The sequence below is a fragment of the Epinephelus lanceolatus genome, chromosome 18 (genome assembly GCF_041903045.1).
Source record: "Epinephelus lanceolatus isolate andai-2023 chromosome 18, ASM4190304v1, whole genome shotgun sequence".
NCBI lineage: Eukaryota > Metazoa > Chordata > Actinopteri > Perciformes > Serranidae > Epinephelus > Epinephelus lanceolatus.
The window spans coordinates 31,328,340-31,355,763 of NC_135751.1; the positions used below are offsets into that span (position 1 = coordinate 31,328,340).

General features: G+C 40.7%; 1 protein-coding gene across 1 annotated transcript; it reads right to left on the reverse strand.

Moving 5' to 3' along the window:
* Nucleotides 1-6,303: 6,303 nt before the first annotated feature.
* mapk3 (mitogen-activated protein kinase 3) lies at nucleotides 6,304-26,843 on the reverse strand. Its single transcript, XM_033644619.2, has 9 exons — nucleotides 26,428-26,843; nucleotides 24,810-24,992; nucleotides 21,222-21,411; nucleotides 18,092-18,208; nucleotides 17,269-17,383; nucleotides 14,346-14,474; nucleotides 13,519-13,628; nucleotides 10,226-10,354; nucleotides 6,304-7,266 (listed from the first exon to the last, which is right to left on the reverse strand). Exons 1-8 carry the CDS (start codon nucleotides 26,640-26,642, stop codon nucleotides 10,235-10,237), a joined length of 1,179 nt encoding a protein of 392 aa, XP_033500510.1. The 5' UTR covers nucleotides 26,643-26,843; the 3' UTR covers nucleotides 6,304-7,266; nucleotides 10,226-10,234.
* Nucleotides 26,844-27,424: the final 581 nt, after the last annotated feature.

Sequence of the window (27,424 nt, forward strand, 5' to 3'; positions counted from 1 at the left end):
CGCTCTCTCTCTTTCTCTCTGGCCTCTCCCCTGCCTGTGGCAGTACTATTTCACTCTCTTTACACTGCTTTTGTCCAGCTTTGATACTGGTGGTTTTGTGCATGTCACACCTGGGTACATCTGCCAACACTTAAAGGATTTCTTTTATACTGATTCATTGTTTGCAGTGTGAGGTTGGACATCAGTACCGCAATTATGACAAACAATATTATATGACAAATGAGCAGTTGTTGGCATCTATTGTCATTTCCAGATTTAGTCCCAGTCTCATTTGATCTTGAGCACAGACATGTTTGTAGCTGATAACAGAGAAAGACAAAAGGCCTCAGTGGGAGGGCGGCCGGTTTCTTGTAGCCTGTGTGTATTTGACAAAAGGGATGTGGCGTTCTCAGATATGTAAACTCAACTCTGACCCACACAGATAGAAATATGAAAACAACTCCATGTCTACAGGCATGCATGCTCGCTATACATACAGTACAAAGTCAGCAGTGGTGTATTGTTCAGGGTCAATAGCAAAGCTGGACTGTGACAAACAATGGAGCTCGCTCTGAAATGTTTCACCAGAAGAGAGAAATCTATTCACAGCAGTGCAATGTGGCTTCCAGCTTTTTCTCACTTTTGAATGTGTCTCCCTTTACATACAAAATATAAGTAAATTCTGTCCTGTTGGCCTAAATCATGTTGGCCTTGTTTTCAGGTAGATTTTCAGCCCACAAGGAGACAGTGCTGAAGTCATTCAAATCATGGCCTAGGACTCTGGGAATGTCAGGGTCGAACAGGGTAGCCGTGCTCAGACATGTTATATGGGAAGGTGGGAAAGCTGCACAGCTGGGAGAGCAAGTTGGCTTTCATGATGAGATGCCACAAAGTTATGTTCATTCCCACGACTCTCAGGCTTGAAGTTCACTTCTGAAACCGGTTTGAAAAAAATAGTTTAGACTGGTCTGCAGTGTGAGGCCAGACTTGGTTTAAAAAACACGGGCCAAGCCAGAAGTCTAGGCGTAGTCATGGACTTAGACCTGAATTTCAATAGCCACGTTAGACTATTACAAAGTCAGCCAACTATCAGCTCTGACTTTCCATAAATATGTCAAGATAAATTATGAGAAATGACAACAGCCTATTGAGCCCTGACTGAGCCTAAGAAACAACTGAAAATAGGTTGATGGTACATGAAGCTTTGCAAAAATAGAGCTAGTATGAGCAGGTTTTCCAGAAAGTGACAAGTTACTCAGGTCATTTGCACGGAGTGAGTTAGGACAACTTTACCGGGAAAAACTGAAACAATCTGATGTTCACTTGTTCGCATCATGTCCAGTTAGGAAGAGGGGTCAGCAGGATTTGAAAAAATCTATCCACTGATTCATACTTTACTGCTATAAAGGTGTTTTTACAGGTCACCCTGAGCTGCAGCTGCTTCAGAACGCTGCTTGAATCATCACTAAGACCAGGGAAGTGGTTCACAACACTCCAGTTTTGGGGTCTTAACTACGACATCCTGTCTGTCAGAGCACTGATTAAAAAATACAACTGCTGGTTTACAATGCAATGACTGGTATAGAGCCAAAACACATTTCTGATCTTTTGCTGCATTATGGACTGTTGTCTTGGACAAGTCTGCTTTGTGTCCTCATAGTCAAAACTAATTATGGAGAAGCAGCATTTAGTTTTTATGTGCTACATATCTGCAGCAATCTCACACAGAACTGCAGGTCTGCCGCAACCCTGTATTTTTAAAATCAAGGCTGAAGACTTTTCTGTTTGCCTCTACCTTTTATTAAATCGAATATTTCTTTCTTTCATACACTGCACTGTAACTTTTATTCTTGTATTTATACCTGTCTTATTCTGTTTTAGCTTTTCATTTTCTATTTTCTTGGCTTATCAATGACTGTTTTTAAATGTCCTTTTATAATGTGTATCTTTGCACTTTGTAAGTAAAAACACTTTGAATTGCCCTGTTGCTGAAATGTGCTATATAAATAAACCCGCCTCGCCCTACTTTTGCTCTGAGATTTAAGTCTGTGAGCTAAGAGCCATGATTTCATGGTTAACAATCAGTGACAACTGCTGAAAAGCATTTCCGAGGTAACAATCAGTGACATCTGGTGGCAGTGAGGATCTCATCATTCATTCTCATTTGTAAAACTAACCTGACTGATGAGCGTCTGCAGCTACATGTTTGCACTGTGCTGAGAACTTGTTTCTTGTTTTTCTGTTGTTACACTCTTGTGGTTTATTTTCCCCCAATAAGTGTTGCAACTGTTAAATCTGTGGGTTTAGAAACTTTCAAATTGGGGGCAAGACTAGGGTTCAGTTTCATAGAGAGGGAGCACATTGGGGGAATAAGTAAATATGTTATAACTGTTTTTGCTTTACTGTTTCACTTTGTGGTTGTTTTGCATCATATTTGGTCATTTTATGGTCGATCTGCGTCTCTTTGTGATTGTTTTGCATTACTTTGTGGTCATTTTGTGCTACTTTGTCATTGTTTCAAGTCATTTCGTGGTTATTTTGTGTCAATCTGTTGCTGTTGAGTCATGTTGTGGTCATTTTGTGGCACTTTTTCATTGTTCCTAGTCATTTTGTCTGTTGCTTTGTCCCTGTTTTGAGTCATTTTGTGTCACTGTTGTTGTTTCTAGTCATTTTGGGTGTTTTGTTTCATTTTTTGGTTGATATGTGGTCAGCTTGCATCCCTCTAATCATCTGCATTTCTTTTTTCTCTTTTTTGTCTCATTTGCATGACGTCATGCACATGCTTTATGTCTATCTTTAGTCTATTATTTTTTATCTAAGCCACAGTCAAAGTCTGTCACAGAAAGAAAAAAAGACCACAAGAAGAAAAAAAAAAAACATCCACAAACATGTGTAACAGTATCAGGAAATTTTATTTTATTATATGTATATAATTCTGTTTCTTTGTTAATCGTTTAATTCATAATACCCATAGAATATACAGACTATAACCCTCAATAACTCATATCTCTTTGACAATCTACTTATATCTTCTTTTAAAATAATTCCTTATAAGATCCTGGAGGGGAAAATCAAAGAAAAAAAGGTTTCAGAAAGATTGAAAACACTGCCAATAATAATCACGCCCATAAGAGAAATAAGGAAGAAGAAAAAAATACAAATAAAAACATCCTAATTATTTAAAAAAATGATACAACTTTAACTCCCTTTCATGTAAAAAAAAACAACAAAAGAAAAAAGAAAGAAAGAAATACAACAACTCACCAATATAACAATAGCAATAATAAGAACAGCCATTTAAAAACAACAATATCTGGAAACAGGCCTCGTGACGGACAGGCCTTTAGACTCATCGATACTGTGTGAATGTATATGGTGTGTTTAAGTGCAACTTTTCACAAACACACAGGTACACTCCTCAGAAAGAAGTGCGTGTGTGAGTGCGTCAGGAGGATTGCAAAAAAATGTGGTCCTCTTGGTTCGTTCCCATGGTTACCCAGTGAGATGTTTGGTCTGGTGGCAGGTCGGTTGGACAGAAAGAAAAACGAGCGAGCAGGGCCTGGTTGACTGGTGACCAAATATACATATGAAATACATACAAAACAAAGAAAATCTTACAGATGTGAAAGCACAGGTAACTGCAGGGAGAGGGCCCGAAACACACAGGACAAAAAGAGTCTTGGCTTTACTGATGAGCAGATACACAAACACTTGTACACACGCATAAATTACTGCAGACGATCCATGAGCTTTAACACACACAACGCAGGCGAAACTTAAAGCTGAAAAGGGAGGATACAAGACGAAAACAACCTCGCAGGGGGAGAGAGAGCGGCTGGAAAGACAAAGTGCAGGCGTGCTGATTGAGTTATGCAAGTTTCCTGCATGTATGACCATCCATGATGTGTGATCCCAATGAGATGGGGGTAATTATTTTCTGGAGGAGGACAGTGGCAGCAAAGTCAGTGATATGAGTTACCAATCCCACTGTGGAGAAGCAGACAGGGGAGGGAGGACTAGGAGGAGGAGGAGGAGGAGGAGGAGGAGGAGGAGGAGGAGGAAGAAGGGGGAGGCAGCCCTTTGAGTAAAGCGTGGTGAGAGTCGGGAAGTTGAACAAAAGGATGAGTATCACCACATGCACCAAAAAGCCTCACACCGATCCCAGAGTGCTGGCTATGGCTTCTGAGAAAACAGCCTTTGATGCCCGTAAAGACAAATCAATGATTTTTGCTGTGAGAGGGCGAGGCCAGTGACATCACATCACATCACATCACAGGCCTGCCCTGAGAGAGATAACGAGGATCCAGTGCATGTGTTGGTCCATTTTTTTGTTTGTGGGGAGGAGGGAGGAGGCTTCTCTACTGGTCCCAGTGCAACAGGCAGAGATTAGTGCAGACTGAGCTGAGCAGTTAGTACAGTCACATCCAGAACAAAGAGAGGAGGACGATAAACACAGACGTAATACACATGCAAAGAAACATGAGAAGCCATCTGAGGAACAATGCAGCCTTGAATCACCCACATTGAAGAGTAAACATCCAGTATGTTAAGCGGAAAGCACACAGGCGAAGGAGAAGTAAAATGGGTAGGGAGGGAATATATACACTGTACAACCATGGAGTGATGGTAGCTGCTTGGCTGTGCACTGAGCCAGAATAACTGTACAGCACTCTGACATTCCTGGGTTTGACTATTATGTTGCCGATTATGCTGCATTCACGTCATATTGAAGTTATCACTAGAGTTGTTACAATAATGATACCAAATTGATAGTTTTAGAAATGCCTCCAATACTGCCTAACATGCTGCATCAGCGAGTAAATAAGTCTATGGTCTGATCAAATACAACATTATCTATCAATAATCTAGCAAATTTACATGCTCAGAAATCGGAAGGGAAGAAATGGTGTTGAACTTTTATCAAAATTACAAAGTTTCTGTCTTTGACATATTGTTTACGTCTTACATCTTTTACTTCCAAGTTGTAGCAACAACTTTTCTGAAAGCTGTGATACTTACGACTTGTCACTTACTAATATAGGAGTGCCCGAAAGCTGAACAAATATGAATGCCTCACATTGGCCAAAAGCCGTCGTTCCTTGTGATTAAATCAAAATTTTAAAAGGATATGGTGTTCTATAGTCAGCGCAATCAACTCTAATCATACAACCGTCTCGATGACGCTTGCAAGTTGTTTCTTTTCAGCTCTGCCGTCCATCCCATATGACGTGAACGCGGCATTCATCAGCGACACCTATGGTTTTCTCAGTAGTCGTAAAAGAGGTGCTGTTCTTGTAAAACTCCACAGTTTTGCGAGCTGCAGCGACACGACTCCAGATATTCAGGACATTTACATTCAACACTCACATCAATGAGCCGGAAAGATCATTATCTGTAAAAAGGGATGTTGGAAAGTGCTTTTTTTAAAAAATAAACTGGCCACTTTGAATACGTAAATTTGTTTAGATCTGGGTCTTCGCCAGCCTGCGCACATGTTTGACTCCATACTGTTGTTTTATAATGCTGCAACTAACGACTGTTCACGATTGTTGTTAACAATTATTTTCATGATTAATCGTTTAGTCTATAAAATGTCAAAAAATGCTCAACACACTTTCCCAAAACCCAAAGTAACATTTTCAATTTGCTTCTTTTGTCCAACCAACAGCCCTGAACCAAAGACTCTTCATTTACGATCACAGATGACAAAGAAAAGCAGCAAATTCTCACATTTCAGAAGCTGAAACCAGCAAATGTTTGACATTTTTTGATCTACTAATTGATTAAACGACTAATCATTGCAGCTCTATCGTCCTGGGTCAAGCGGCAGCAAATAGAAACACAGTGCAAAAACAGCACGGTGGGATGGGATGTCAATCAGGCCCCATTTTCCAGAATACTGTATGTGTTATCAGACTTGGCCTTAGATACAGAGGATCCAGTGACATTTAGGATCAAGAGGAGAATGTAATTCTATACAGGAATGTGATGCTGACACTGGATCTGCTATTTGATGTTGTGTTTTACAGAAAAGGGTGTTGTGAAGCCAAATGTAGATGATACAGTGATGTTATACCAGTGTCTCACATCAGTATTCTGGCACTGCTTGCTCTCTGTTTCATGCAATTTGGGGGAAAAAAAGTCTTGCACAAAACTTACATTAAGTCAGGTGAAAAAAAAATGTTTTGATGTGGCACAGAGTAATATGAATGTTCTGGAAAATGGGGCGTAGGTATCACTGTTATCTGAATAGGAATTATGTTGCTTTCTGTTTGTTCCAATCATGTCGCACCTCATGAATATAACCAGCTTTCCACAAATGAAGGGGGAGTTCAGTTTGTCTGCCCTTTTATGAGTTATAGGTCAAGAAGTGTATTATTAAACTCCGATAGATATTCCTTAGTTGCTTCCCAGCCAAGTTTCCTGCATCTCTCTGCCACTTTGGTTAATTTCAGGAATGCATGCATTCATATGAACATCATACACAGTTTTGTTTGTTTTTCGGAAAACAAAAACAAAACAAAAGAAAGAGCAACGACAAAGAGAACTTTAAACCTGCCAACATGCCAGTAAAAACACTGAATGCTCAAAATTCAAGTGTTCAAAATAAAAAAACTGCAAATATAAACAGATACGACTCTGAATTGATCCGAAAACATTCAAACAACGGTGTACAAACAAAAACTGCGACGAGCACACTTAAAGAAAAAGGGGAAAAAAAAAAAAAAAAAAAAAAAAAAGCTTTTATACTTTTGTATATACATACACCCGATTAGCATCCCCGTTCTTTTAGCCCTCGATTTTTTTCAGGTTGTAATTTACATGGAGCAAGACAAGAGAGTTATGGTGTTGGTTAATACAGTAGTTTATATGAGAGGGAGCGACAGAGAGAGGAGAGCTCAGACAGACAGATCAGCGACAGGTGCAGGAGAGGAGGAACCGGGGGTTTGATCGGGACAGGAGGGGGGATAGTGAGTTACTCTGGATGGGACAGGATGAGACAGGATTTTAACGGGAGAACAAAATGTGAGGTGAGAGGAGGGAGAGTCCAACATGGACAAAACTGAAACAGTATGAGTACAACAGACCCTACCACCCCACCCAACCACAGAAATCAAAGTTAGACTTAGCTCTCTTGCAGTAGAAATGGAAAGATAAGCAGTTAAATGTTCATTTCTTGTTTTCTCTTTTTGTTGGTTTCTTGAAGATGCATTTTTCTTTTTGTTTTAGCATGTCATTTTGGGGTCTTCTTGTTCCAAGCCTCTGGGTGGCTTTGTCACTTTAGGGCTGAAAAAGGAAAGGAAAGGAAACGAAATGCATTTAGATCCACTTTGAATTAATGAATATTAAATGGTAAGTCCAGTTATTTACAACCTGGACCTATTTTCCTATGTTTTATTATATTTTAGTAATTCGTCCAGAAATAAGCAGCAAAACAGGCCACATGTAACCACTTGGGGCATGTTTGCACCATAAACATACGTCCACTTTAAGTGTTTGTTTTTGCTACTGACAGGCTAAGATTGTTATTTTAAGTGTCTTAAAACATTATGGAAAGGATCACTCCAGAGACAGACATTTTTGTTCAAGAGTAAGATACTTTTTGTTTAATTAAAAACAGCCCTCAAATCGCCATCTCCAAACCAACTAGACTCCATTTTAATGAACAGCAATTTAATCATCGTAAAACACTTTATTCAAAGTCGACAGAAACAAAATAAAACTCACAAAAACCATCTTGTTTTGTCTTTTCACTGCTCCAACAATCACCAACTTAATTAACTTGGTTGAAATAAACCCTTAATACACCCTGTTAGATGCATAGGGTTAGATGTGAAAATATGCTGGCTCTATACACACCAAAATTAGTTTTTTTTTTTAAGTGGAGCCTGGTTGATTTGGCACATGCCTCTCTGGGGCTGTTTCTGGTGAAACAAAACAGATCTTACTCTTTAACAGAAAGGTCTTTCTCAGTACCGATCCTTTCCATAATGTTGTCAGACACTAATAACAATCTGAGCCTGTCAGTAGCAAAAACAAACACTTTAAGAGGATGTACACTGACAGTGCAAACATGCCACTAGTGTTTACACTGCAGCCTGTTTCATCCCTGCTGGCTGCAGCACCTTCGCTCAATACTGGACCAAATAAGGTTGTAAGTAAGGTTGCAGCAATATACTGGTTTCAAGGTATACCCTGATATAAAAGCTGATTATATGCAGTTATCGCACCGTGTACATTTGCTTATCTACAATACTGAAAAAAGAAATCTCATACTGTTGCAACCCTATGACTCACCTGCTCACCATAACGTAACAGAACACACCCAAAATGTTTACTACAGTGACATAATGCATTGAAGACCTACAGAAAACTACAGCCAAAGACATCTGTACCAACAGGTATCTCTGCTAAATCTATCATGAACAATATATAGTTAACTTGGGTACTAAATTAAATGGTCATCTTTGCTTAAACTTGGAAATAAATAGTTGTAAGGTTGTGAGTGAGATGATGATGATCAACATGATTAAATAAACACCAGAATGGATCCAACCGACATAACGTCTCTTTACAGATCGGTTGTTTTTGGGCTTCCTGCTTTGGATTGTATTCTTATTAAAGAGTGAAATGTTATCACAGCTGACAGGAATAATAGTCAAATTTAAGTCTCCAAGTTGCCCTAAATTTTTATTTTAATTCCAAGTTGATATTTTAGAGATGACCCTGCAAACATTACCTTAGTATTTGAAATAAAATGTCAATCTCAATTTGTTTCATGTCCAAAAAATAATAATTTGTACATTTATTGACATTGAAATGCATTCACATGCCTCCGACATCCTGCTGACAAACACTAACTGGAATGACAGTTAGTGACAGAGCCTGAATTTATAGATATATATAGCAATTCCTTAACACTTAAACATTTCCAGAGTCCACTTTTCAGATCAATTCTCTCACGAGACATGAAACACTGACGCTGAAAATTATGCATGCTGATAGCAGTAGGACATTAGGACTGTTCACTGGACAATGTCACTCTGTAACTGCGGATTTAATTTTTAATTTTATATACTTTATTAATGCCCGAGGGGAAATTCAATTTTACACTCTGTTGTCAATTACACACAGGTCTGAAAGACACACACATGCACAAACTGGACCTATACATACACTAAGTGGAGAGATCTCAGAGTGGGCTGCCCATGACAGGCGCTCCGAGCAGTTGGGGGGTTCGGTGCCTTGCTCAGGGGCACCTCGGCAGTGCCCAGGAGGTGAACTGGCACCTCTCCAGCTACCAGTCCACGCTCCATATTTTTGTCCGGACGGGGACTTGAACAGAGACCCTCCGGTTCCCAACCAAAGTCCCTATGGACTGAGCTACTGCTCTGTAGAATTTTGTCTTCATAACAAAAAGCCTGAGACTTTTAACCATTCCAACATTTCTGATGAACCTACTGTGCAACCTTTATTTTCCTTAATGTAAATTTAAGTTAATATAACTAACAGAAAAGGTAGTTTCATGTTTCTGCTGACTCTAGGTGCCATGTATGCACAGCTAGCATAATCTTTCAACTGTGTGACAGGGACAGTTGAGGTCTGGTGTGTCTGAATGAATGCATGAATGGCATTTGCTCCACTGACATCTAGTGGTCTCACATCACAGCAAATTCTATTCAGAGCTCATAAAGTATAAAAACAACATGGGGTGAAACAAAGTAGGGTGGTCCACTTTTGACTGATGTTGCCGTTCTCTTTACCAGAACATGTTGCTGATTTGCATCAATTTCTTTTCAACCTCACCTGTGTGTTTCCGTCACTGCAAGAGGTGCTTATATACGACACCAATCATCACCCCAAAATAGTTTATAACGCATGAATGGGACAAACAATGGCACAAAAGACATAATTTAGTCTCTTATTATTCAGATAAACTAAGAATTTAAACCAGGAAAACTAGCATGGTATGTAGCTGCATCATCAGGGGGAGCACAAGGAGAGGCGAGGAACTTAGCCTGACCCCAAGGTATCAGGTAGGCGTGTGATGGACAAATACTTAGGACATAAAGATGGAAACTTAATGTGCTTTAGCCACTGTTGTTCAGTCTGATGATGTGAGGTTGACACTCACACTAGGAATATCTTCTAAAATATATTTCATGTATTCATTTTGCGACCTATACCAGCAGAATGTTGTGTTGCTGTGACTGTGTGTGTGTGGTAACTGGCCTTCTTCACATACCTGTGTGTCTCAGGAGCCCTGGTAGGTTTCCTGGAAACGAGCCGTTTCCTCAAAGATCAGTTCCTTCAGCTTCTCCTTGGGAAGGTCATCCAGTTCCATGGAGAAGGTGAAGGGCTCCTCTGCTACCGGCTACACACACAAACACACACATTATAAAGATTCAACTAAAGCTGGAGAGCCATTTCCTTAAAATCTACTTCAAAAAATAAAAATATCTGAATGAAAATGGTACCTACAGGTCTCCCTTTTCGGACATAACCATGCAGTTTTGGGCAAAAACCAAGCAACTTTTTTTCATGCAGCATAAGTGTGTTATTTCCGCCTATTGTATTTAAATATTTCTGAATACCTGGGTTCCCAAACAGTCTTGGAATTGCATAAATGGGGTATTGGAAAGTTTAGACTCTTATGGATTTAATAAGCCCAATTTTATTCATGTATGGTGATGTTTTTCCACACAGTAGTCATTTCATTGTAATGAGACCATTTCTTTGAGACAGACATCACGGTATGGAATGAACTACTGTGACCTCTAGAATAATCACAGCCTCGTGAAACTTTACAACCATAAACTGGAAACCTCGGGCATTCAAAGGATGCTTGGCTTTCATGCTTATAGTGACAATAAGAGGGTTTCGCAGCAGTTTCAAGAACATAATTGCTTGCTATCCAATCACAGAAAAAAAAAAGAGTTTTTACAGATATCTCTGAATGGCTTCAGTTTCTCAAACTATATCACAGCATGGATTTTTCTGAGGTGTTATATAAGGTTTTGTTGTCTTAAAGTGGTATTTTGGAGGATTTTTGACAATTTTTTATCCATTCTTAAGTGGTGGAAAATCTGGATAGACACCTAACCAAAACACACATCTATGACTTGAAAAACTCAACACAGTGCTGAGCTGCATCTCAAATTTATCTTCAGGTTCCCAGCTTTCACATGACGAATACCATTTTTATGTGGCATATACTGTTGACCTGCTTTCTGCCCCTAAAGATCCCCTGGCTCTGCAAGTTTATGGTAGGCCTGGATGTTGGGGGTGGAGTGTTAGAGGTTAAATGCAGTTCAATGGAAGCTGTAATTTTCACAAAGTTTGCTGTAAAGTGTTTTAACAGCTACGTTTAAAAACTGGAAAAACCAGTGAAGAAATCCACCACTTTAACTTCTACAGTCCAGTACTAGGATTCAGTTAATGCTAACGTAAGCTGAGATGCGATTACATTCTTTAACCTCTCGAGCTGAACCACGGAGCGAACGTAATACCTTCTGCATTCCAAACACAGCTAAGAGGCTTCCCAGCACAAAGCAGGAAAACAATTAAGTCTTGGCTCATGGTTAAAGAACATGTTTGAATGAATGAGCCCTTCTGCCCCCAACATTTGTGAAAAACTCAAAACAAACCTTTTTTTCATGTTGTCGTTATGTTTGTGCAAATTCCTCTGGAGAGAGCAGTGCAGTTTTAAATTTTAGGGATGCACTGATATTCACCTTGTTGACTGCAATCATCCTATCAGCAAATATGATGACATCAACCGATGGCAGCGGCTGATGTTTTTCTGTTGTGTCACATCAATTTTGCGTAGTAAAAAAAAAAAACAAGGCTCAAAACTAACAGCATCCCATCATCCCGGGGACAATATAAAACATGTTTGGGACAAACAGAGACCTTCCTTGGGACGCTGTCGGGAGAAAAGAACGCAATAAACTCACTGACAGCACCTCAGGAGACACACCTTATTCTTTCCCTGATAAAGCTAGACTGTGAACACCAAGTCCATGTTGACATCAGCAGGAGACCTAGTTATCTTAAGCAACTGCTAACAGCTAATGAAGGCCCCACTGAGTTACATTATGATGCGTTCAGGCTCTATTTAGTGAAAATAAGTGTTCGGGGAAGGGAAATTTAACGTTCTTATGATGGATTCAAACGTATTTTTGTAAAATTTAGCTTTTGACGAGAAACTTGAATAAATAGAGAAAAGGCAATGACATCATGGCACATTGCATTCTGGATAGTAGCATCCATACTTAAAGATGTGCCTCCTCAATAGAGACAAAAAAAACAAAAACAAGAGTAGATCAGTCAAAGAGCAAGTGCAACATTCCCTACAAGAGAAGTTGATCATTCTATTTAAGCTGTACAAGGATGCAAAGAAGCGCTACTGTGCCATGTTAAAAGGAAATAAACAGTCCCAATCTGTAACAACTAGTGATGCGGTCAGGCGGTTTGGGTAAGCTTTAGCAAACAAGTAGCTTTATCATTGGCGCTGCTGCACTCGGGCTTTATGTTATTCACCTTTTGAGCAGAAAAATCAATTAAAATCTGACATATTTAAATCTCTCTCTGGTCATAATGTCCAGACTGCACTTCTGTAATGTCAAGTAAACAAAGCACTGTACTGGTCAGCTGTGCGCTAGAGATCATACTTAAGACTTAGTCACTTAAAAGATGGCTGAGTACTTGCCATCTTCTTTAGTTTTTACATTTAAATAAAAAAAAAAATTAACATTTACTATTGTGATATTTTCTAGAAATGACATACAATATAACCAACAGCAAGTAGATTGATATTATAAATGGTCATGGCCAGAAACTTTCAGCTCCGGTTTGCAGGTTTACAGTTCAGGTTCAGGTTGATGATTTACAGGTCGGGCAGAGAACAGTTATGGCCTCTGATAATGCAGTAAACGTTTAACATTTCACTGTGTTTTCAAACTGGATAAAATATAAACTTAACTGAGTAGTACTTGATCTCTACCGTAACTACCGTGTCTTAAAGTCTCACAATGCTTTGCGCTGATCTCTACTACTCTAGTCACGATCCTATTCTCTATACAGTTGTTTAAAGGAGTAATAAGTTGATGCACAGCAATATAAGATAGATATCTGAGAGGGACTTAACATAAATTACATCTAGTAAATAGGCTTTTAAAGCAGGTATTTAAAATAAATAGGCCTACTTGTTCTAATGTGGAAGAACATTATTTTAAAGGTTTTTTCATGAATGTGTGTGGTTTAATTTGTGCTGATTCAAAAGGTAGTGTAATGAAGGGCTGAGTGACGTTAAAAACAGTTCAATTTCTTTGCTTCCCTGGCAAAAAAGGGGGAATAAATAACAAAAAACAAAAAACAACCCACTAGCAATTGGCCAGATTGTTACCCTAAACATCAGTATCGGCCCCAAATTTCACAATTGGTGCATCCCTAGTTTTAATATTGATAGACTGAGAAGGCACTTATCTTAAAACTTGAATCTTTAGGCTTCAGAAAAGTAAAATAATTCATAAATACCTCATCTGTGGGATCGTAGTACTGCTCCAGGTAAGGATGAGCCAGGGCCTCCTCAACGCTGATGCGCTTCATGGGGTTAAAGGTCAACATGCGGCCCAGCAGGTCCAGAGCTGCGTCAGATTCATCAAGAGCTCCAGTTAGTTCAATCAACCAAGCTGTGCAGTTTCTTTTCCTTACAGCGGTATTCATTTCATTTCACTGTCAGTGATACTAAAACTACTAAAGATATATAAAAGAAAAAATATTTATATAATTTTTTACTTATTTTTCCATCACTGTATAGCTGGATCTTAAAAGAAAAACACACATTTTAATATACAAATCAAAGTTAGTTGATAAATATTAATGTTATGACAATTCTGTAACGTGATATTTATTATCCCTTCATTCAGTGTTCTAGTTTGAAGCACCAAACTTTACTGGCTCCTTCATGCTTATTGTGAATTTAAACAGAGAAAGTCCACACAACAGCTTTGTACAGATGATCTGACAAAAGGATAATTACACATTAAAAGCCTGTTATATAAATGTTCTTCAGGTCTATAGGAGGCAGAATATGACTGTTTAGTGTCAGCTACAGGAGACCATAACTTGTACAATGGTTCTATTGACTGGTCACTGAAAAAAAACCCCCCCAATGAACAGTCACCAGTATGTTTGTTAGTGTGACCACACAGCGGCATCTGCTGCCAATTACGGGCCATACAGAGCAGCTTCTCCTCCTACTTCCCAGATTAGTATGTAGGTTGTTATTCTAAATTTAAACATCTTATTTTCTTCCCTGACATTCTAAATTTACAAATGAGTAACACGTAGCACTGCCATACCTTTGGAGTCTGCCTTGTAGAGAGTTTCCCAGGGGATCCTGTTTTTATGAGGCAGAGACTGCAGGTAGTTCCTCGCCTTCATGTTGATAATGCAGTTCAGATCATCTGGAGATGGAGAGCCAAGGATGCCTGCACACAGAGGAGAGCGAGGGAATATGTGTCAATATGGCTACTCAACTGATAGCCTATGTCAGGAACAGGGTGTGGCTGTTGGGGCCTTTGCTCACTGGGGGTGTGACTAATAAATGACAAACATTTTATTTTATCTAACATTTATTTAAACATGTAATCTCACTGAGTACCGGGTCTCGTTCTCAGGAGAATATCAAAACTACGCAAACCGACAGCTGCTATACAACAGTTGTGACACTCATTCAATAAAAGGTTCTAATGCGAACAGATTCGCAAGCAGCGACAACTACCGGGATCGTATTGACCCAAAGAAACGTCTAGCAGACTGTGTGAGGTAAGCTGTTGTATAGTCGAAGCAACTGTAAGCTATTTTATATTTTTTAGTGAATTTGAAGTTCCCTCTGGCAGACAAAGTGTACAAGACTAGGCCTTTTGTTGTGAAAGGTCAGAACAAAGGAGTGGATATGGTATGCGCTGCTTTTGTTATGGTTGAAAGAAGTAATTAAGTTTGCCATCCTGGTTTGGAGTATGGAGCCTTCATGTGGTTGTTTTACACAGGGATGCAAGGATTTTTGTTGGTCGACACGGAAGTTACCGTCGCCCTGGTTCTCTTGTTAGGGTTTGTAGCAGAAAATAAGTTCTGTGGCAAACAAATGTTTGATACTTAAACATTTTATTCAGCAAGATAATCTTTACAAATGAACACCACCAGGATTATTGAAGTGTAGATGCAATAGCTAGAAGTAAAAAGCTAACGCTAGGCTTTAAACAATCTGCACTACGGTCGCACGACTTAACGTTGCCACCACACGTAAAGCTGTGTTTGATGCGATGATTTTCTGTAGACTCATTAAAACACCTGTTAGCAACTGCCTTTTTTAGACACGTAAAGGCTTCAGAATTCACAACTGGGGAATTTACTGACGTTATTTTATGTCATAGAAGAAAACGTTAAAGTCTCTAAAGCTTGTGTTCACCACAGACCTTATTTCAGATGTCTAACCAAAAACCCATTAAAAAAAAAACAAAACTAAACCTCCGCCTACTGTTCAACTGTTCAAATGACGGAACTTTCGAGAAGTGCGACTTCAAATATTTATAGTAATCTTATTGCACTTCAGACCCCTTCGATATTGGGAGTGAGGGGAGCCTGGAGTACAGATATGGGAGGGGAGAGTCTGACTGCAACTAATTTTGACCCAACCTGCATTAGATGCAAGTTTGAATCTGCATCCTCATATCATACATTTTGGGCCTGCCCCTCAGTGGCTAAACTGTGGGAATAGATATTAAAATGTCACTCTGATAAACATAACACAAATATCCAACCCTCTCCATGTATTGCTCTATTTGGAGTTTTACCAGTGAGCTCACCACTGTCTAAATCCCAGCATGGGGCAGTAGCCCCAGCAACACATACCGCAAGAAGGGTTATTTTACTAAACTGGAAATCCCCTGACACTCCCCCATTAAGACACTGGGTTAGAGACCTATTGATGTCTTTGAGCTTAGAGAAGATCAGATAGTCACTTAAGGGTAAAACTGACCTGTTCTCAAGGATTTGGGACCCCTATAAAGCTTACTAGCGAATGCTGCCTTTTAACTCCTCACAATTTTTGACTGTTTGTTTGTCTCTTTCCCTCTCTCCTCATTAGAATTCATTTATTATTGTTTTTGTTTTTCTCTGTATTTTGTCTTGATAACTTGCCAGCCATGTATTAGGTTGTTGATTTAATATCCATGATTCACCTCTAACAGTGACTGGATCCTGTGTCTTACGGATTGTAAGACTGTCTCTTTTGTTGTACTCATGATTACTGTCTGTATCTCAAATTACCCCTCAAGGACATTAAAGTTTTACCTTACCTTACGCCACAGAATATAGCCAACAGCGAGTAAGGTGTTACTAGCGATGGTCATTTACCAGAAACTTTCAGCTCTGGTTTTTGGGTCAGGTTTGGGGGTTTAATGCATAAGTTAGCTGGTCACAATAGGCTGGGATGGTGCAGGTTTTAAAAAACCCTTACCTCCACATCACTAGCACAAGCTGTTTGAATTGGTTAATTATCTTAAGAATAACTGAGCAAACAAAGACCAAGGAAAAACACGAGAAAATCAGAGTGAATGCAAATGTGACTGATCATCCTGCAAATAAAAATGACTGATGAAGTGCTGTAAGTGACTTCACAGTAGGGCAGCACAATGTATTGTGAGCACAGACAAAAACTGTAAATAATGACTAGTTGTTCTTTTATCTCAGACATGTGTTAGGATGTTATATACCTTGACATGTTTTGGCGGAAACTTACGCCTTCCTCAGAAGTGTCACTTGGTGGTGGTTGTGACGCGTCTTTATCAGCTGATCTGTCAAATCAGCTGATATAAGGGAGGCATGACCACTTTTGGCAGCTGATAAAGACGCGTCACAACCACCACCAAGTGACATTTCTGAGGAAGGCGTAAGTTTCTGCCAAAACATGTCAAGGTATGTAACATCCTAACACATGTCTGAGATAAAAGAACAACTAAAGTCATTATCAGAAACTAAAGACATAATTAACACCATTGAACTAAAAACTGTAAATGCCAGAGAGGAACTGGTGCCTAAAAAATAATTGCTGTCTGGCAATATTTTGGATATAGGAAAGACGATGTGGCAGAAGCACAGGTACTGTGAAAGTCTGAGTAAAGAGCTGAACGCGCATTAAAATCTGTTTAACTTATTGTCTATTTTATTCCTGCAGCCCTGCTTCATAGTGTTAACATCTTGTAGAAATGAGTGAAAACTCACCCAGTATGTGGTTGAGCTGGTCCAAGTAGTGTTTCCCAGGAAAGATGGGCCTGTTGGACAACATCTCAGCCAGGATGCAGCCCACTGACCAGATGTCAATGGACTTGGAGTAGCCCTGAGACACAAACGAACATATTGTACATACAGTAAACAAACCAAGGCCCTGATCAGACAAAGAGCTTTTTAGCAGCCTGGGCGGCTTTTTGTGATGGTTTTAAATGAGAGTGAAGCATTTTGCTCACTGCTTTTGCACTGCTGAACACCTCGTATTTTTCCATTTTTGGTGCCTCACGTGTTTTGCAGGAGCACCCTGAATGGCTCCAGTAGAAAAAATTCAACTCAGAACAAAAAAGAGCTCTATGTCATCGGCCTTTTTTCCCCCCAATGTCCAATCAGAAGGATTGAGAGTAGTGGCGATGACAACAAGTGGCAGCGTACATGGTCTATGTTAAACTAACGTTAGCTCACTTTTATCATCGCCTGAGGCAAGCTGCAAGACAAATCAGGGCAAACTGTAGCTTCAGCTAATTTCTAACATTTTACCAACCATAATTGGACCCAACGATTGACAGCAGATTGTCAAACTGTCACCTACTCACTCTAATATAAGCCTTGAACCAACCATCATCCAGACGAGGCAGAATGGATCTCCATTTCTCTCTGTCCAGTCCCCAAGTGACCGTCGCCTGTCCATTTTTCATGCAGGTTTTAAGGTTGCAGCTCTGTAGCTGCAAAAAGTACTCTGTCTGATCGGAGCCTAACAAATCATCCAGTCCAATACAGAATCCACATCAGTTACTCACACAAACACACACATACTTACCTTTGAGTTGAGCATGATTTCTGGAGCCCTGTACCAACGTGTAGCCACGTACTCAGTCAAGAAACCTGTGTGGTCGTGCTCGGGATCGGCTATACGTGCCAGGCCAAAGTCACAGATCTGAAGATGACACAAAAAGTCAGACGTCAGAAACAATATATTTATATCAGTCAAGCCCCACACGCATTAAGAATATGAGAGTAGGTAAAGCTGAGCTAAGATTTTCCTTCAACTGGAGAATCCACTTCAGATACAGCTCTACCAGTTCCCATTGTTATGCCTCTCTGAAGCTTTATTGCTCCTACTTTACTTTCTAATCTTAAGGCCTGAACTTCTACATTATGTTTGTGTGTAATTAAAAAACAGATTGCAGGAAATGTGGGGCAGGCAGTATTCCACTAGAGGGGAGGAATCATAATATCGGTTTCCTATTTATTTGCCTTTGTTAGCTGAGTGGATCAATTATTTTGAATCTACTTTAGTACTACATTATGAATAAACACAATAAAGAAATATTTTGCTGCTGGAAAGATGATCTTTTAATAAAAATGAGGCTTTCTATACAGTAGACAGAGGCGAATACTTTTGAAATTGGTGCTATATGAGAGAGAAAAAGACAGAGAAAACAGAGGGAAAAGGACTGTGGCATTTGCTTTTGCCCAAGAGGTAGAAAACCTACAATGACCAGAATGCACAGCGCCGCACCAGACCAATAAAAGCTCCCGCTGGTAGGTGATGTAATGGAAATGCATCCATTTGAAATGGTGGCCTGTTTGATCGGAGTTTGGTCTGAGTTTGAGAGAGAGATAGAGGTGGGTCAGTCTTTTGATCCACTTCTATACTCTTTGAGTCTGTGGTGGTGGCACGAGTGGTGCAAAATGTTTCATCTGGTGGGGAGGGGATATCTAGGCACTGGTGAGATGGAGGAAAATTTACAACACTTCATTTAGACATACTACCCACACTGTTATGATACAAAAATGGTTGCAAATCTGCGATGTACCCTTCTATGTAACATCAGTGATACAGAGTCACAGATGTAACAAACATCTATCCTGTAGAGGAATGTATCAGTAAGTAGCTGCAACATGTGCTGCCTTTGTTCTCCACTCCTCCCACATGATCAACTAATCCAGGGATTGATGGCTGTGCTGCTAAGAGTTCACAAGTGTACTCTGAAGCTGTACAACCTGGCAAAGAGCGAAGAGAACCCTGATGGCTCATATCAATGTGTTTATAGTGGCTTGTTTTAGGTTCTGGTAAAAAGACCACCACTAGCGAATCATTGCGGAAACAGAGTGAAGGAAATGAATCATCATTAATCTGCGATGCTTAAGACAAGCTTTCTTTCAACTTGTTTGCTGTGCACTTTGATTTTAAGTTGCGGTTTCCTATTTTCCGGAATGCATTTTAGCAACCAATGATTTGATTGGGCCTAGAGCACTACCATTTAGCGTAACAGTCTGTAGATACATCTTCACAAACATAAAAAGCAGTGGCTGTAAATTATTATTATTATTAATAAATGTGGCTTAAATTTCAAATAATCCCTGTGAGCAAAACCCTAAAGTTTCAGGTCGCTCTGAATACTCTGTTTCCAACATTTTTTTCTACCTTTGAGACAAGGTGACATCAGATCATGACACTGCTACATGAAGCTACCTGCTATAGCGTCAAGGAAACAGGTCATCTTGGTTGCTAATGTTGTTAATTTCTCTCGAATTTCAGATCATATTCCTGCTGGAACAAGTCCGCTTGTACTAAAAAGGTTTTATTGGTCATTTGTCATGGGAGAAAGTGCAGCTGTACACACACACACACACACACACACACACACACACACACACACACACACTCTCCAGCTGCAAGTACACGGCTGCATGTAGCCACACGCTAACGTCAGGTAATCTTGGTTGCTGATGTTGTTAATTTCTCCCTGATTTCAGATTCCTGCTGGAGCATGTTTGGTTGTGTTTAGAGGTTTTTATTGGTGATTTTTCATGGTAGAGTGCCACTATTTTTCATTACGGTCATTCCCCAGCTGCTGTGACGGTGAGATGCGCAAGATCCGGAAACGCTGAGCAATCAGAGCGGAGTGGGCTTTTTCGGGAGGGGGGCTTACACAGACAGGTACTAAAATGACTGTTCAGACAGAGGGTAAATACAGGTGTTCCAGCACAGATGGCCTGAGGAAAATAAAGTGTGCTTTGACCATTAAAGCAGGTAAAAATGTACTGATAGAAACTCAAAATACAAGTATAAACCTGAAACCATCCTGCAGCTGTATTGTGTTAGGGAAAGACGCCTTTGGTCTATTATTCTAAGGTACTAACACCTAACTGGACAATAAATATTCTTAAAAAAAATATTCTTTAAAAAAAAAACTGTTTTGATCCTAATTAATACACTCCAGAAGTATTTCACTTATTCCACCTCACGTTGGGCTACTTAGCTGCAAAAATAACAAACATACCCATTTGAGAACAAAGCAGAATCAGGAAAGGGAAACGCCTCAAGCGTTTTTTTAACAGCATCACAATCCAACTGTGAGTAAGTTAATATTGAGTATCTGCAAGTATCAAAGTTGATTCAGTGCTTACATTTTTAAAGTGAACCATTTACTGCACAGTGAACAGCCAAGACAAGCAAGAAAGGGCTCAGGTCAATTCATCACCCATATCCAACATTCCTAGGATGCTTCCTCAATCTTGGTGAACGCTGTAACTTGCAAGTGGTACCAATGTTTAAATAGACATTGGATTCTTGTGTAGGACATTTTTTTAGATAACTGAAAATAATCATTTGGCTTGAATGCACCATCTGAGTGTGGGAGAATATCCTCATTTTAACTTCTGTCCCCAAAAGTGTACCAGCTACTATTTTTGTATCACAGAGAATGTTTAACATCTATACTAAGTTTACCACAGATAAATGCAGGATTTCCACATAACTCCATATGAAAGCAAAAACATGCATGTGTAGTTTTCCTGTAGGTTTATGTGCAAACCCCACCATAACCTAAAATAACATTAAAAAAATCTAAATGTCTTTTTTCTGCTGCCTGAGAAAAATTAAAAGTAGATACAGTACTCTAGTTAATACCAGTGATGATGATTTATGTGTGTGTGCTGACCTTGAGGTCGCAGGTGGTGTTGATGAGCAGGTTGGAGGGCTTGAGGTCACGGTGCAACACGTTGGCTGAGTGAATGTACTTGAGGCCTCGCAGGATCTGGTAGAGGAAGTAGCACACGTGGTCGTTGCTCAGCCTCTGGCTCTTCAGCAGCTTGTACAGGTCCGTCTCCATCAGAGTCTGCACGATGTAGCTGGAAGGATGGACAGGTCAAGGAGGACAACGGCAGGGCAGAAAGCATCCGCTGACACCAGGAGAAACATAAGGACGACTCTGAGAGTGATTTCTAATGTGTTGTAAATTATTCAGCAACAGAAGTTTATGAATAAAATCAAAGCGGGAGCTGCTGGACTGTATTTGATATTACATTTGCCCTTTTCAAATTTCATGTGGTTCGACCTTCAGCTTCAGGGTGCAATGACTTCTCTGTCATGTTTTCTAGAGTCTTGTAGGGAAAACTGAGACTTGGTCAGCTTGGTCAATTAGGCGCAATAACTGTGGTGCAATAATTTTGTTCCTCAAATCTTAACATTAAACAACTATGACACAACAACTAGCAGCTAAAGTATGTAGCGAATCATTTGAGAGTTATCCAATCATTAACACATCTGATACAGACAGTCAAAAGTGCCCTAGTTGGGGCGGCAGTAGCTCAGCCCATAGGGATTTGGGTTGGGAACCGGAGGGTCGCCTGTTCGAGTCCCCGTCCGGACCAAAATATGGAGCATGGACTGGTGGCTGGAGAGATGCCAGTTCACCTCCTGGGCACTGCCGAGGTGCCCTTGAGCAAGGCACCGAACCCCCCAACCACTCGGGGCACCTGACCAAAGGGCAGCCCCCTCACTCTGAGATCTCTCCACTTTGTGCATGTATAGGTCCTGTTTGTGCATGTGTGTGTCTTTCAGACCTGTGTGTAATTGACAAGCAAGAGTGAAAACATTGAATTTCCCCTCAGGGGGATTAATAAAGTGAATAAACTTAAACTTAACTCAACTTGTACAGAGGGTCTAAAACGGCTACACGACCAGTGAGAAATATCCTTCTGCAGGCTTTTGCAATACTATTAGAGCGTACGTTTCTTTAGCTGAGCTAGTAGCATAGCTGTGGGAATGGCAATAGCAATGACAGTCAGTTGGTCCACCACTTTGATCCTGACTTAAATATTTAAACAGCTATTGCATGGACTGGTACAAACCTTGGTACCAACATTCATGATTCCCAGAGAATTGTAATATCTTAGCGTCACTGTACCCAAATACAGCCTCACAGAGCCACTTGCATGCCATGTCATATTCTACAGGTTGGAAAGAGAGGATGGAGAAGGAAACAATAGAGAAAAAAAGAGCATGCATTGGGCTCATTAGTGGGTTCATGCTTGTTTTTCGGATAAAAACAAGAATCTGTAAAAACAGAACAAAACCGTGCAGGTAATCAGTGTGAACCACCATCTTGCTACAACTGTTTACTTCAGTTGCAGAACGCCCTGCGATGATTTCAATGGTTCAACTCAAATCTGGTAGAAACGAGGGCAGGCTGGTTCACTAGATAGCACCAAGGTTCAAAGAATCCTGAATAGAACCAGCTCAAGAACCAGAGCTTATTTGGAGCTTTTCGGAGTTGGTGCCATCCCTTGATCAGGATTCAGTCAACAACCCAATACAAAAAGTGGAGCAACTAAAGAGATCAAGCAAGTAGGGCTGCCACAATTATTCGACTAATTGATGACTAATCGACTATTAAAATAATCGGTGACTATTTTAGTAGTCGACTAATCAGTTTGAGTCATTTTTCATAGAAAAGTACTATGAAAGTACCCCAAAATACTCTTACTGCAGCTTCTTACGTTCAGATATTGGCAGCTTTACACACTCTCCCGTGACAGTGAACTAAAACCCTTTGGCGTGAGTATGAAACAAAACATTAGATGACGTAATTTTGGGGTTTGGGTGAGACAGGCCGACATTTTTCAACATTTTAACACATTTTTCGATGAAATGATTAGTCGACTAATCGAAGAAATAATCGACAGATTAGTCGACAATGAAAATAATCGTTAGTGGCAGCCCTACAAGCAAGAAAACCAGGCCTAAATAATACATGGACATCATGCATTTTCTTTTCCACTGTTTTAAGTGGACAAAGCAGCTTTTCACAGAAAAACTGATGGAGTAGCAGCAACTCACTGACCAGCAGGGCCACAGTCCACTGCTAACTGCTCTGCAAATCACTACTGTCATTCAGAAAGTCTGCAAGAACTGACCTGAAAAATGCATGTAAATGCTAACAGCAGACACGTTGAAACTTGTCAAAACACTCAACTGATCAGTTTTAGATTGTGTTAAATTAACAGCTTGACTGGGTAAAGCTGAGACTAAATGTTTGGAGAGTTAAAGCTCCAGTGTGTAGGATTTAGGGGGATATATTGGTAGAAATTAAAAATAATATAATAAGTATATTTTCTTTTTGTGTGTAATCACCTGAAAATAAGAATTGTTGTGTTTGTTACCTTAGAATGAGCTGTTTATGTCTATATAGGGAGCAGGGCCTTGTCCACAGAGTCCACCATGTTACACGCCCTTGTTTCTACAGCAGCCCAGAAGAGACAAACTAAATACTGGTTCTAGATAGGGCCATTTGCATCTTTGCATTGGCCTCTGTAGTTAGCAACCAAACAAACAAATTTTACTGGTTTAAATTACTTGTTTTTGTTTGTTTTGGAGACTAAGAGACCTCTACCGATAATTCGGCGCCCGGTAAAACAATCATGAATGGCGAACACTAAAGGAATCCTTACCAGGAGTTCAGGCTTTACACGGGAGACGTTTCAGCTGCTTGCAACCTGCAATCCTCACCACTAGATGTCACTAAATCCTACACACTGCTCCTTTAATTTAATTTGTGCCTGGACAACAGTGCTTATTGTATTTCTTAATGGTAAAATCATCTAAATGACTTTTAATGTATTTTGCAATCACTTTGGTTCCAGCATCTATTAGACAATGCTACTGGACAAATGAATAAAAAAATCAATGTACAAACTGTAATTTAAAGTAATTATCAGTTACACCCAGCACCTCAAAACAATTTTGTTACCGTTTATATTTCATATATAGCCGAAACAGTAGCTTGTCCAGCCACAAAAGCCACAACTGTCTCAGTTTTGCTCCTTATTAACTGTTCCACTGAACTCCTGCTCAAACCAATCTTGGGGCTCTACAGTAAGGCTTGAGTATGAGGACTGGAAGCTAGATTAATATTTCCTTGTTTATTTGTTTGCTGTAACCTCACCACGCTGACACACTGCCTTGATCATTTCTAAGTCAGGTGTACTCACGACAGAAATCTCCCACACACTTGAAATGAAAAAGCAGAGCTGTTGCTCCTCAGAAGTCACTGTACACTGTTGTGTTGCAGGTTGTTGAAGGCAAAATGACTGGATGTTTTAATTAACACCTTCTGAGTGTTACACTTATAGTAAGTGCAGCACTACATAAATAAAAATAATGCTTTCAACTTTCAGGTTTGATTCAATCTTAATTTGGGGAGTAAGTGACAGATGCATGGCCCCTCCTGTAAAGCATTAAAGGATACACATCCCTCATGTTGTCAATGTGCCGTGCCCTGAGAATGTCGTTGATGCCGATGATATTCTCATGGTGGAAACGCAGCAGGATCTTGATTTCCCTCAGTGTGCGCTGGCAGTACGTCTGGTGCTCAAATGGGCTGATTTTCTTGATGGCTACACGCTGGCTTGTCACGTTGTCCATAGCAGAGCTGGGTAGGGTGGATGGGGAAAGAAGAAGCACAAAACAGGTCTCATATTACACACTGACTGTACAATTCACGCACAATGACGTTATCAGAAAATGGGCTAATACTAAGCTCCAAAAGGGCGTTGCAGACTGTCTCCACTGCCAAGATGCACACATCTTTTTGCTGTGATTTGTTGTGAAGTACTGTAGGTGTATGCCTGAGTGTAGGTGCAGTGTCAGTGTGGTGTAGGTGTGGAGTAGATGGAGGCTGAGAGCAGCCGTGAATGGTGCATTTCTGGGACCCTTGAATTCACTGTCCCTTTGCATGGGGGGAAAAAAATCATCCAAGCTCGGTTTTTACAGAGACACTCAGCCTCAACAGGAACAACGGTTACATCACATCTTCCCTGTTAGTAAAGGCGTTTTTTTTTCTTATTGCACAACACACTGCATAAACTGAGTAAATTCACATGCCTGTGTGCTGTCTGCCATGGCTGGAATACTGTGACATGAACAAACAGCACTGTATGTTGGTTAAAATCACATCTCTACACTTGGATAATAATCAACACGCAGTTTTGAAGTTAGTGTAAATCATAAGGTTAAACTATAATTGGTTTTCTTTCACTGTACAAACCAGAGGGTGTTGCCAATGTTTACAAACACCAAATGCTGCAAAAGTGGAATCACATGCCCCGTGATGACAGTGACAAAATAACACAGTGCTGACACACTTCTGTTTGGAGATGACAGTGATCCACACGGCGTGTCTTGTTGAAATGTCTGTGTGGGCCCAGCTCTCATGCTACCGTCCACTTTGCACTGACACGCAGTGCTGTCACATCTGATTCTGTTCACAGTTCACCCTCGATTGCGATGACTTGGCATTGATGTCAAGTGCAACAGGGTTGCTTAACATGTCCACACAGGGCTGTAGATCTCACACAGCGATAATACGAGGAAAGGCCTTGCTTAAACTGATAAATCCCACTCGTATCCTCTGCAGCAGCTTTGCTGCAGGCTAACAATCAGAATTTAAGCAGAGATCAAGGTGGTTGTGAGACTGTTGCAGGACGTATGACATGGATGTAGCGATAACTAGCTCACATTTGCGGTCAAATGCAGTCTGCAAAAGATTTCTCGTCGGATAGCAGACTACGTCCTGCGCAATCACTCTCAATCTTGTTTCCTGTAAAGCTCATAGCCACGCCTGTAGCCAGTCAGCTAACCTGCTAACCACAACATGAGCTACCTTCAGGTTTAACAATGTCTGAATATTGGGCAGCAGTTTTAAACACACACATCAACACCGCAGTCACATTTACTGGGCAATGCTTGTTGAATACAGCAGCTATGGTTAGCTGGCTAACGGAATTTGCTAACAAACAGCTTATGTTAGCTAGCACTTTTGATTTAGACACTACGGTGGCCCGACAGAGACGACAAGCACAACTCACCAAACCATTCCGTACGCCCCCTCCCCGATGTAAGACAGGTTCGTGTAGCGGGGGCCAACATCAAACATCTGGCCCTTCACGGACTCGCACGCGGGCTTGGCTCCCACAGCTGCGGGCGCTCCATCCTGCGCAACCGGGAGAGGCGCCCCGGCAGCAGAAGCGCAGTTGGAGCCTGCGGCCCCGACCGCTGCTGCAGTGCTGCTCGAATCCGCCATTCTTCCTCTCCAAACCGCTCCTGCTCTGTCACTGTGTTTCACCGAGGGACCACCGACGCTCTCAGCACGGATTAACGTTTGTCCGGAGCTTTAACCGAACGGATTGTTTGATTGACGGAGCAAAGTGACTCGATCAGGGCCCTCTCTACTACCCGAGTGTAAATGGATTTCGTGCGCGAGCGCGGATTTGGTCTCAGCACCGAGCGTAAATGCGCGTGCCAAACTACGGTAATACAGGTGCGTTAGATATGCTTCCCAGGGTGACTTGCTCGGGCGGAGTTGCGTCAGTTAGCTACAGGCACCGCCTGGTCAGCTCCAATGTTACAGCGAAACAAGCGCAATCTGCAAAATAAACATGCAGCAGCAGCCACGAGTGGGCGTGCCGAAATATGTTGCATGCTGCCTGTTGAGACAAGAATAATAGACTTTATGATCAAATACTCATTTTATTCATTTGTTTGTGATTATCCACCCCTGTATACCACCAACTGACGTCATGACGTTATGCTATCGAACAGTTCACCTCCTGGGCACTGCCGAGGTGCCCTTGAGCAAGACACCGAACCCCCCAACCGCTCAGGGCGCCTGACCAAGGGCAGCCCCCTCACTCTGATATCTCTCCACTTTGTGCATGTATAGGTCCTGTTTGTGCATGTGTGTGTCTTTCGGACCTGTGTGTAATTGACAAGCAAGAGTGAAAACATTGAATTTCCCCTCAGGGCGATTAATAAAGTAAATAAACTTAACTTAACTCTTTGTTTACATGTATAAGGACTTTGGTG